This window comes from Sipha flava, unplaced genomic scaffold, assembly GCF_003268045.1.
Source record: "Sipha flava isolate LNK unplaced genomic scaffold, YSA_version1 465_pilon_pilon, whole genome shotgun sequence".
In the NCBI taxonomy this organism is placed as follows: Eukaryota; Metazoa; Arthropoda; class Insecta; order Hemiptera; family Aphididae; genus Sipha; species Sipha flava.
This window is the reverse complement of record NW_020273242.1, coordinates 1-13680: the sequence shown is the minus strand read 5'-3', so window position 1 is coordinate 13680 and position 13680 is coordinate 1. Positions and strand designations below refer to the sequence as shown.

At 31.4% G+C, this 13680-nt stretch overlaps 1 protein-coding gene across 3 annotated transcripts; it reads left to right on the top strand.

Annotated features, from left to right (window-relative positions):
• Window positions 1–264: 264 nt before the first annotated feature.
• On the top strand, window positions 265–11709 carry LOC112689690 (serine-rich adhesin for platelets-like; the record flags this gene model as incomplete). Of its 3 annotated transcripts, none has more annotated exon segments than XM_025563526.1 (13): window positions 265–418; window positions 4508–4748; window positions 6476–6698; window positions 8525–8986; window positions 9052–9365; window positions 9519–9739; window positions 10082–10270; window positions 10336–10439; window positions 10498–10662; window positions 10730–10873; window positions 11012–11086; window positions 11180–11313; window positions 11387–11709. In XM_025563526.1, coding segments are annotated over 13 exon segments (2586 nt in total), but the record flags the coding sequence as incomplete, so codon positions are not given.
• Between the last annotated feature and the right edge of the window lie 1971 nt (window positions 11710–13680).

Here is a 13680-nt window from a genome sequence, read left to right as displayed (position 1 = left end):
GAGTTTTTTTTTTTTGTCCGTGTTTATTGTTCGTTGTTGCATTATCAAATACAATCAGATTTACGCCAATTTCCCTTCCTATACTTTTTAACTCTTTTTTTTTTTTTAAAAAAATTTGGTACATCCCTTTTTCTATATTATTGACGATCACAGAAAATCTTTGTGCGTCTAGTTCACTGTGTTCACAAAACTATGAATATAAACATAAATCACTAGTGGGCGGATTCGGATAAATATAATTCAGAAACTATTCACCACTTTCAGGAAACTGATTCAAAGAAATGGGAGAAAAAAGAAGCTTCGGGTCCTCCTTTACAGACAGCCAGCATGAGCGTCAGAGCTTTGATCGAAGAAAAAATTATACAAAAAAGAACCACAAAACCAATCACTGCGACTCAGAACGGATTAACATATTCAGGTAAAGAAAATTAATTTATATAAAAAAATATAATATAATATATAGTACAATTCCATTGGAATAAATGAAATAAATTACAAATATTTATTATAAAACAAACTAACTATTATAAATACGGAATAACTGTACTTTAATAGTCAGTATAAAATTCAAAACTTACCGTATAAAAATGTACAACAATATTATTGTTACTTTGATATTTTAGATTATAAAACGCTCTCGTTGGGCTTAAAAAAATGTACTGAAATTACAATTACAAATTCTTAATTCAATTATTTTACATAATTTAATCATACTATGTCGAGAGTAACGATCATATACTTAAATACTTAATAGCTGAATTTAAATTAATTCTATAGTAATTTATAAAATAGTCTTAAATGAATAAAGTACAGTCAATAAAGGAAAATACATTTTCAAAACATTTTAAAGTACATTTAATTGGCTTTTAGTCAAACATTTTCAACTTAATTTTTACGTAAGCATGCACTTTGCACAAACATTGAAAATACATGTTTCCAATCATACTATTTGTCTTTCAATGTTAACCTACTTTTAAAAACATAATGATTTGTATTCTTCCATTTACTGCCTGAATCAATTAGCTACAGTACGTTTAATTGATTTAATTACGTTCTCTAAACAGGATATCAATTTTTACTTTAATTTTATTCTCTATTTGGTTTTTACATTAAAAATATATAAATGAGATTAATGAAAAAGTTTCGTTTGGTCAGTTTTAATCGTATTAATGAAACAAAACGGTAATTGAATTATTTTATTGTTTCGAAAATAAAAAGTGTATTGAGTAATGGATCAGTAAATTAAATAGGATAGAGAAAATATATTAAAAAAAAACATTGTACATAAATATTTATATTATATTACCTATCATATATTATATATAAATAAGTGTTAAACAAAATAATTCAAAAATAAATATTTAGTACTGTTAAAATTAACTTAAAACTTATAAAAAAACCTTTTTTCTCATTTATTTGTCCCTTACTCATTTCATAAATACATTTTTCTCTTGATAAAAGTAAAAAATGCAACCAGAAAAATATATTATAAATTGAGTATAAATTGTTACATTTTATATAATTTTTGAAATAGTATTATAATATTATGTAAAACTTAATATATGTATAATATATTCACCTATACATAGGACTTTATATTATTTCAAATTGTAATTAACAATAATGTGAACATACAATTCTTTAAATTTAATTTTTAGTGGCTGTTAAAATTATAACCAATTTTATAGACTATTCTGAGTTATCGTCTCCCACAGAATTATTTCTTTTTTTTTTAATTTGTGTTATTGATTTAATACTTGTAATCGCAGTTTTATTCTACTTCAACTGTATTATCGTTGTTTGTTTAAGCATTCGCCTACAGAACTTTCCTCGGAAAACTCTTAACTAAACATGCATAAAAAAAGTTGAATTTAATACTAAAATAGAATTACGCATTAAAATAATTTCCAATAATAAAAAGTTCAGCGTTGGATAGCGAGTGTTTACTTATACTTAAAACATACTTTTTTCTTTAATGATAATATTGACTTAAAATATTAATAGCGTTGTCTGTATAAAATTAAAATAATAAACAAACAGATATACAGCAGTTTCAATTTAACCAATTATTAAAACCTAGCTTAAAATATCTTAAGCTAAACAGTTTTATTTCATTTTCATTTAAAATATATGAAATGATGTGTGTTATCTATAGAAAATGTACGCAGTAATCAGAAGAACATTTTAATATTTTTATGATATTCCTACAGCAATATTGCTTCCGAATATTTTATTTATCAACCTATTGTAATGTTTTAAAAATAAATATCAGGGAACCTATTAAAAAAAATATGTATAAACATGAATTGAATTTTGATACTTTAGACTGAGCCATAGTAAATAATTACGATCCAAGCGGAACTTGGCTTATCATTATCATTATGGTGTTTACAAAACAATATTTTGGTAATTTTACAAAATTCCCTGGAAAACCAGTTGGATGAATAACAAACTCCCCCTCCGAATGTATCATCCACATCGAATTATCCACCATTAGTCTATATATTATCTTAAATCACTAATTTTTTTGAAAAACCTGTCTCTAAAATTCGGGATTGAAAATTGACCGAGGATGTGAAACTTTACGGAAATTTTCCGAATTGCATTCCACGTCTTAGAGGGGTATGCTATGTACCCACGAGTTTATTTATCATGCACTTGATTGTTCATACAGTTGTTACAACTGATTAGTTTCTAGATTGAAATATTTTTTATATCCAAGGAAACATTTCCATAAATCCATATTTACATTTTATTTTATTATTATAAACTATTGAACAATCATCTTTATTATTTTTATTATTGTCAAAAAAACTGCACCAAATCTTATAATATTATTATTTATTTGAAATGGCATGTAAAAATGTAAAATACGTTCACTTAATTACCCTAAACTACAATTGTTTTATTTAATGTTTAATATATACAATGACACTTTCTCCAATTTGGTATCTATGATTCAAATAAATTAATATATTAATAAATTATATAATAATTGTAAAATATCAAATTTGCTAATCTCAATCACGTCGAAATAGACGCAGTTCGCACAAAAAAAAACAAACTTGTTTGAATTGTTTCTGACGGTATCGTGTTTGTTCTTATGTAATCGTCGCTGCCAATGTAAATACTCTCATTGGAAAATACGTGTATGTTTGTTTAGACTAATTCGTCAGAACTCGTCAGAACACATTTTCGTCAGAATTCGCGTCCATAATAACCATAACCTTAATGAATTATATCGCTTGTAAATAAAATTAATAGTTATAATTTAATCTAAATCACTTGACCACATGAAATGTTAACATTTGTTGATCCCCAGCTCGTATCATAATCCTGGATACGAGCTAACTCTACATTTTCAAATACCACAACGTTTTGCACCGAAATATTTACAAATTTGCATTTGATAACTCAAATCAAACAACTTTTTTTTAAAAAATTATTCGTTAAAAAAAAAAATAATCAAAAAGCAATGATTTGCATTGCAATAAAACTTTCGTTGATTTTTTTCTGCTGAAGTAAATTTTTTTTTCTTATCAATCCATTATATCGTCGAAATCGAACGGAAGCAGAACTTAAAACCGATAAAAAACCGTAAATTTGAAAACTGAAAACCGATAATCGCTTTTAGTTTTGGAATGCTGAAAGCGGTTATTGGTAATCAAGGTAAATATCTAAATATTAACATCAAAGCGATTACTTCGTATTTTCAATCCCGGTTTTATAACTAAAACCTAGTCTCGACCAAAATAATTAACGGTTTTTTCGCGGTATTAATACTTGAATTATGTCATGATTACATTGTACTATTAAAGTTTATAGAATTTAATTTTCCAACTATTTTTAAATATTTTTTATAATTTATTAGCCCCAAATATCAATTAATGGCCGTCGAATATCTGTTGTGAATATCATATATATATATGTATATATATAGGTATAACTATACATTATAAATACTGTCATGAACATCGTTGTCGTGGTGCGCTAATTCCTATTACAAAATAGTTGGTGGAATAGAGGCGTAGTCCATTTAGTATTAAGATATTTTAATACTGTCGTTTTAATATCTACTCATTCAATTTTTGGGGTATTGTATTATATACAATAAAACCAATAAGTTCTGTGTCAATCTTAGTGTCATCTTAGAAAATTATTATATTTAATTTCGGTTTTTTACCGTTATAAATAAGAAAATTATAACAATACAATATTTTGATGCAATTTAGTTTTTTGATTATCATTATCTTGATCATAATATGTTTTAAACTTTAAAGCAATTTGGAAAAATAAATATTAAAATTAAGTAAAATCGACTAAATTAAAGCATAGCCGATTACTAACTTTATTAGAAACGGTTTTAAGCCCTGAACGGAAGTGTACAATCGTTTTCTGTAGACCGTAACCTTACGTTATCGGTGTACATTATGCACAATACAATCCGAGGCCATACGCGCAGCAATTGTCGTCCGTCGGCGCTTAACGATGCGTGTTGATGTTTCAGGCTTGAACCGGGAAAAGGAAACGGTCGTGCAGCAAGTGGTGAGCCGGAGCACGGCGGTGCACGCGGTGATGACAACGGGCGGCACGTCGTTCGCGGTGCCCGCGGTTCCCAGTACCACGGCGCCGGTGGACTCGACGGTGGGCTCAGCTGACTCCACGGCGGTGGTGTACACGGATATAATACTGAAGAAGACCGGGGTGAAGCGGGCGTGCTCGGACCCGGGGTACCAGTACAATCATGGGTAAGCTAACGGGTTACGGTAACCGGTCGTGTTACCGGCGACGGATCTGGACGGTAACCAACGCGTCCCGGAGCGGAGTGTGCCGAACGAAAAGTTGCGTTCGGGGGGGGGGGGGGGAGAAGGATGAGACGCGAAAGCAGTAAAATCCTATAAACTCCGGAAGCCTTCGAATCCGTGTCTAAGCGCGTCCTCAAATTGAATGCGACGCTTCGTTCGTCATCCTGCAGCGCACGTCTTACTCTTCAGCCGTGAACTTTGCAAATTGCCGGTGTCTGAGGAAGACTGTCGGTTTAAAATAGGGTGTTTCGGGATTTTACGAATCCCTCCGACGAACCCTTGACTTAACTATTTAGATCGCCCGACTACATATGTATACATTTGTGCATAATTGACAAGACCTTGTCTCACACTCCGATAAAAACGATAAAAACTTTTATACATCCCTTCGGAAACTTTTTTTTCCCCTTTGACCAGGTTCGAACCGTATACAAACCTACACGTGTTTAGAATACTTGCCACGCGCGATACGTCATGTTCAGCGCGCATAATAATTGTTGATCGTAACAGTTTAAATTTCTGACACGAGATAATCTTTTGGTTATCAAACATATCAAAATTGAAGTGATCGTTTAACAGAACATCAAATCTCACTACAATACCATTGTACGTACCTGATGTATGACATTAATGATCAATGGAATGTATATTTAACGAAACAATAGCTTCCCGTCGTTAATTAATAGCAGCAACAAAGTTTACCGAAACTTTGAGTAATATTTTTTACTGGTTACTTTCACAAAGTGTCACCTTCAATACCCTTTAAAGCCTCTTGAAATACGACCGTCGTACAGTGCACTTTTACGTACATCGTTAAAATATAATTTTATACGGCACTTGGTCGAGGACGAATATTTATGTAAAAAACAGTAAACATTCAACAAAAACAAACGATCTGAAGACATGAACTTGGCCAAATAAAGACGATGAGAGTTTTCCGAGTATCGAGATGTTGTTTTCATAGAAATTACATTTTTCGTACTACACAGTCTATTTTACACTCTTCCAGGAACGTTAAAAATACTTAATAAATTGTTTTTGATGTTTTGAAAACGCATAGCTTCGTTTGGCTCTCTTTCTCGAAGTAATAAGATGAATAACAATCAAAATATTCATACGAAAAATTTATTTTATTTATCATTGTTTTGAATAAAAGGAGATGAGATCGACTATCAATCGGAATTTCATGTCCAATGAGAAACATTTCATATTAAAAATCGTTAAACGCCTAACTTTTAGAGTCTATTTATACATATATATAAATATGGTATAATTTATACTTTCCGGTATCGAATAAAAAAAATCTTGAGTTTAACGCGAAAATTCAAAACGCACACTAAATCTTCGCGGTCTTTGATATATTATATTCTATTATACTGAACAATGACCTGCGAGGCATGTACGTACGCTATACGAACTTATCCGAACCCGGTCACGATGTACACCTGCAGTGCAAAAATGCACTCGGACATCATAATTTTTTTTCTCTGACCAACCATCGGTGATCGTCGACTCTTTACGCAACAGTAAGCGTACATAAGAGTGGGCGAGTCCTAAGTGTGAGCGTGCGTGCGTTTTCGTGTACACGTATAAAGTGCGTATGTGTGAGTGTGTCGATTCAACGCCCGGTCCATTAATCTTTGGCCCGTAATGGGATTTCGTTGCAGCAGCACCAGCCCGCAAATAGATATTAATTACGCCAGTTCTCCATACACACTGAATCACGGTAACAGTGGTGGTGGCGGTGGCGGTGGCAACGTCGGCGGCGAAAAGGAAACCGATAACCAGGGCTATTATTCGCCAGGACTCAACGACGATATATTTCCCAACGTACAGACCGACTCCATGCTTTTGCAAGCCGTCGATTCCGTGCAGCTGGCCAATACGATACAGGTAAAAAGGACCGTCCACCTATGTACATATGTACCTATGTACCTATGTAGCATCTAAGTAATATATAGCGATAATTGAAGTAGTAGTAGTAGTATCGTATTTATCTTAGACGAGACCACCTTAGAAGTCCGAGACAAATAAATCGATCCAGTTATGGATAATGGCCGTGCGAATAAAAATAAGGCTTGTACGATTCAAACTTATCCAATCCCTAATTACACCCACGTTACGGATTGCTGTTCGTTTGCGATAACATTGAACGCATCAAATGTTTAGACGGTAAAAAATAATCATTCGCAAATCACCTCATTCACGTTGTGTTTGAAATCAAATATTTAAAGTTTGTCGACCGAAAACCAAGTTCTCCATGCGTATTATGTTTATCAAAAGGACACTATTTGTATGTATATGTATACATATATTTTTCCTATTCATATAGTCAAACTATTCTGTACAATTCTTAACGTACAGATTATTTGGAGGGGAGACAATAATAGTTGTCGATTAATCAAAAAAAAAAAAAAAACTCCGGAAATACCGTATGCATTAATCATCAGGACACCATCGAGCTTTTATCGTTACACGAACAAAAATGAGCTTTTCCCAAGGTTGGGTCTACTGAATCGGGTGTAGACGAGCAGAATTTCGGTGGCGTTATTGTTATTTAACGGGCGTGGCGTTAATCAGTCTTTGCCCCTCGCTTCAGAACACACAGACAATAAACCAAAAATTGATCAGAAATAAAAATGAGTAAAATACCTGCAAACAGGTCCCTTCTTATCCTTCAGTTAACATTGAATGTATTCAATTATGGCCCCCTATTTTAAATTTAAATATGGTAATTATTCAAATATTTTTAAATTGATTATCCGTGTGAACTCATTGAAAAGTGATGATGTAATTATACTAATCATCGTTATCAAATAATAATATACATATCAGTAATATTTGTATTTCACAACATCACGTCATCTCGATTAACCAAAATAACTCTGGTCGCCAAATTATTTGAAAATTTCCTGTTCGTTATTGACATGAAATTATTTATTGAATTATATTATATAATAATACCTATACATTTGTGGTTAATAGAGTTTGGTTGAACATATTATAGTTAACATTTGGATTACCTTCAAACAAATAAATACAATAAAAAATATAAACCTTTGAAGTTTGGGCAAATTCAGTAGATCGAGAAAGTTTTTGTGCAACGACCGTTTTTCCCTTTTCATATACGCTCGTTAGTAATAAATAAACGAGATTTCTTCCGTTTTTGAATCGTGTGTACTCCGCTACGTAAATTGTAAAAGTTTATATGACTACATACACGGATAAGTAAAAAACGAACTTTGTGTTTGATGGTCGATTTTATTGGGCCAAAGGCTAAAGTAAACTACCGGGTTGCAATTGCAAATATAAATATACTCAGTGCATTAAATACATACGGGGAAATCCATTTAGATCGGTGTTCTATATATACACATAAATGTATGTATATATATGTGTGTGTGAATTCTGTCTGCTTGTATTTACTTTTGATTCAATTTGCGATGCGAATGGACGCAGATGGTCGAGTGCCCTCTTCAAAAATAAACCCCATGACTGACATACGGCAATATACTCTATTTTGATATGAACAAGACAAATATTCCAGATCATGTAAATAAATACCCAATAATATTCAAATACCTCTGAAATCTAATCAACTTTAAACCGCGATAAAATAAATATACTCCATAATTATGATCACTAATGGTTTATGCATTTTTATTAGAATATGCTTAAGTTTGAACCCAATTTAAAAAAAAAATTAACATTTTTTACAGGCAACGGATATGCAAGACATGTCGTGTTTAGATGATTACGATGGCATGACAGATCTTCAAAACAATGAAGATTTTCAAGCTGTATTAAACTCTCCTCTTTCTGCCAGTCTAGCAGATTTAGCATACAGTTCAGGACAAACGATGTTTACAGATTTAGGCAAATCACCTCTTCCGTCTCCTAGTTTCACTTACCCAACTCCACCAGCCAGTCAAGAGGGTCAGTCTCCATCGCTAAATTTTCATTCAGTTATGTCGAACGGTCACCTTGGTGACTTTTTTTATTCATCCGACATGTCAAGTTCTGAAGCTGTTGAAGCAGCTCTAAGCGAAGTGTTACCAAATTTCGAATCCACTACTGATTCGCCTTTATCAGCGAATACGCCTGTTTCATCTCCAATGTCTATACAAAATACATCCGCTGCACCATCACCATTGCCTAATCATCATCAACACACACTACAGGTATGAAACGAGTATAGTTATTATATCCAAACAAAATTATTAATCAATACTTTAATACTACTTAGGTAATGATGCCAAATTCAGAAGACCCATTATTATCTAGCAGTCCTAAAGAATTTAGGAAGAAATTTGATTACCAGACATGCCGCTTGTATGGAGTCAATGGAACCATGGCCCAAGTAATCGATGGCAGTCAGTTTTTGATCGATAAAAACGGAGATTTGAAATTAGTTCAAGCCAGTTATCAAAACCCTGGAACTATGTTCGTGCAAACAGAAGCCCAGTTGATTGATAAACATATACCAGTTATCAAACAACAAAAGCCAGATAGTAACCAAAATATTGAAGATATAGATGACATTTTCCTTAATCCGTCGAGGTAAAATCTATATCTAATTTTTTTTTCTTTTTTCCCATTTCTCGCAAAAAATACTGGGCCTTATTAAGAAAAACTTGTTTTGAAGGAGGTCTTAAGTTCAAACAATTATTGAAAAAATTGTGTATATTAATTTTTATTAACACATATTTATAGCATACCACCAAATTCTACCAATAAAGTAAATAGAAAACGATGTTTCGGTGAAACAACAACATACAAATCGTTCAGATCCAGATTACGTTGCCATAGGCTTGGAATGTTGAATGAACCGACCTTACAGTACACTCCTAAGCCTATACTAAGTCCTTCTAGAAATGGGAGAGGCCTTTATTGGCAAGCAGTGACTTCATGGCCAAGCTCTTCAGCTATCAAAGGTAATTTATTTTTTCTTAACGCTATAGAGAAAAATATAATTTATATAGTACATAATAAAGATATATTCGAACATTCAAATATCATTATTCGATGCTACAATACCTATTATTATTAAACGTTTTGTGTTGCATGAAAACTTAAATGAATAATTTTCGTTACGTATTGAATTGTAGCATCGAATACTGATATTCGAATACTCGAATAATTCCCATCACTGGTACATAATACTAAAGGTACAAAAATGGTTCTTCAAATACTGAAGATTACTTTTTTTTTTTTTAGTTTGTGAAACATATAAATATTATTCACAAATTTTATTTGATAATATTTTAATATTTTAGAAGTAATTGTTGAGGATTGTGTTGGACAAGATTCACCGCCCGAATGCGATATCCTACCACACATCAATCTTGGTTCAAATTTCCAAGCAGCAATACCGCCAATAAGCAAAGTCAGAACAATTCGTGAACCATCTAATGATTATTTACTTTGGGACCCTTGTATTACAAATTCAGCTTCTGATAGAGAAGGTAAATTAGAAACTGTTTGAGTTTGTTTGTGTTGGAGCGTTTAGTTTTAACCTGAAATCTTTTAGTTGAAATGTACATGGACTTCGCTTGCTGTGCCGCAGTACCAGGTGGTGGGAGAAACAAAGAATATGCTCTGCACTTGCTACACCTGTGTAAAGGAAACGTTCAAGTATGCCCACGATATAATGTACCAATATATATTTATTAACGAGTTGTTCTGCTATTAGGAAGCCATGTTAAAATTAATGCAGCCAACACCGTATCTCCCTCAGGGACATCCATTAATGAAATTTGAGTATACAGAATCTGATCATTGGACTCCAAATGAAGTATCCATGTTTCACAAAGCTATATTTAAATTCAACAAAGATTTCGCGTTTATATCTAAAGAAGTAAATTGTTTATTTTAAATGAAAGACCTTAAAACTATTATTTAAATACATTATTTTATATTTATAGTTGGGAACAAAAACTCTGAAACAATGCATACAGTTTTATTATTTGTGGAAAAAAGTTTGCCCGGAAGACTATAAACAATTTCAATTTCAAAGGCGAAAGTCGAGAAATGAAGACACAATGGTTAATTCAAAATTAGACATTCCTGTAAGTACATTATAATACGTATACTCATTTGATATTATCTTTATAGGAATTTCTTTATTCCTCTCTTAGTAAACGCACTCACGTTATTGTGTTAAATTTTTTTGGGGTTTTTCTTTTTTTTATTTTGTCTCCCTTTAGGCTAACGACCTTGAGGTCACCACCAGTTCGGAGGACCAACAAACTTTCGTTTGCGAATTCTCAGACTGTTTGTCGGTGAGTAGGATCCTTTCTTTCCTCATTCGTATCCCTACTCAGTTTTAATGGGATGTAAATAATAAAAACGCGATTCATTGTATTCATTATCAGACATTCAACAACAAAATAGGATTAGCAGCTCATATGAGACTTCATACAAACGGAACACCAGACAGAAGGCAAACACCGACACCAACACAAATTGATCCGAATTATGAGGAATTTCCTTGCAAAATCTGTGGAAAGTACGTGATCCCAAAATGTTTAAATGTTTACCTTTACAAAAACATAATACAGTAGTATAATTTTTTCTTATAGGGTATTTAATAAAGTAAAAAGTCGAAGTGCTCATATGAAATCACACAGGCCTCCTGATGCGGAACCTAAGAAACCGAAATTGGATCAAACCGTCGATTACGGCCAAATGATGCAACTCAAGACGGTGGCAACACCAATTCAATTACATAGACAATGCTAAATAAAAGAATGTTTGGCCATAATGAAATGAAGCTCAAAATTAACCAGAGCTCGTACAATCAATAAAAACCTATGTCCAGGGTTTTTGCTATTAAAAAATGTCCAAGCAATATATACATAGTATAAATATGTAATAACGTACATATATATAAATGTGTATTATTACATATACGTATACAAACATACTTATAAATATAATATACACAAGTATGAGTGTGTATGCATATAAACTATAAAAATAATATCATACAAAAGTACTTCTTTACTGAATTCTGTAGCATCTAAACAAGGTCGTATCTGGGGGGGTCCAGGGTGTCTGGACCCCCCCCTCGAAATTTTTTCAATATTTTATGAATTTTTAAAATAATCATTTACTTTTAATATCAACATAAATATTTTCAGTCAAAAATTACTTAAGCTCCAATTAACTATTGACTGCTTTTAGTTTTATATCATAATATCATATAAATATATCATATTAGTTTTAATAAAAGAAGATTAAATCTTTTTCTGTCTTATTTTTAATCAATTATCAAAAGTTAAAATCTAAATTCAATAAAATTACAGTAAATATGTTTTGGACCCCTTCCGAAAAAATTTCTAGATGCGGCCTTGCATCTAAATAAGCAATAATCATAATGTCTTGGACAATAATAAATGCGAACAATTGTGCCAATCATACTCACCTTAGGATCAAAATGCTCAGTACGAAACATTACAACTCTTTTTAGTCTCTAAGCTTATGAAAATTATAAACCAAATTTCGTCAATTTATACATAAGGTGATCGAAATATTTTCAAATGTATGTATGTATGTGTGTGTGTATACATGTGCGTGTGCGTGTACGCACGTATACATATATATATATATATTTAATCTACGTACACGTTTATGTAAATATATATACGCTACCATTTACATATTTAATCAGAAAAACATATACGTAAAAAAATGTAATACACTCATTTGAAACACGAATTTGGTACCAACTTGAAAACAAAATTCAATTTAAAATCACTATTATGTAATTAATAATAATTATAGTGCCAAATAAAAATATTTTCCCCTTTGTATTTTTATATCCTGTTATTTTAATTTTGTGAATATTTAAAAAAAATTCAATGAAAATATTATCAAGTCGATGCTCAAATTCTTTGACTTAAATTTTGTAAATTAAATTTAGTTTCAGTCTTCCCTCCAAAAACAAATCCAAACTTCAAATGGTAGTGACTAGCTATATTATTGCTACATAAATTATTTGATTTTAGCGAATGTAATTAAACCTATATGTATAAATACTTATACATATTTATATATTATACACATTATATTATACCCTGCGATTAAATTAATGACTTACAATTACATCGATGATCGCCATTGGTTCACAAAAACTTTAATATAGGATCTAGTCCCAATGCATGTTTTTTGAATTGTTAGTTTAAATAAGTACAATTACGCGTCGCTTATATATTATATAATTCATATAAAAATGTATATTGAGATGTTAGTGATTAGGTAGTGGTATAGTATAAAAAGGTTTATTCTGCGCCTTTTTATTGCGCTACTTGAGGGTGTTTTTTAATGTTATTTGTTGCCAGTATTGATTTTTGTTATGTTTATTTACTTTGAAGGGAGCAATTTTACATTACTCCTACTATCCCTCCCCAAAAAGCGTTTTTTTATCCGGTCTCAAGCGTTGCCGGTACATTCCATCACTCCCCCACGTTCGAATTTTCCGGCTAAACATTGTGCGCCCACCAAAGGGTAATGATAATAATTAAAGGAAATAACGCTAAAATAAATTGTTATAGTTATTTTAGATAAGAGTTATACGAGATTTAAAATTAAAATTATATTAATTAATATGATTATCTTAAATTATTTAATAGTAAAAAATATTTAAAAGTATTTTAGTACATTCTTAATATTATATTATGATACATTTTTAGTATAGCTCTAAGTTATTATGTGTTTAGAATGTTCGTTGTTGTTTTGACTCGAAAAATTAAAGTTAAAGTTATCTTAATTCTTATTTTGTTTCGTTTTTAGTTAATTTACTGGCTAACTAGAAACTACATTATTGTACCTCTATGCGATAAGTACGTGTAACTAAATATATGTTTGTAAAAAA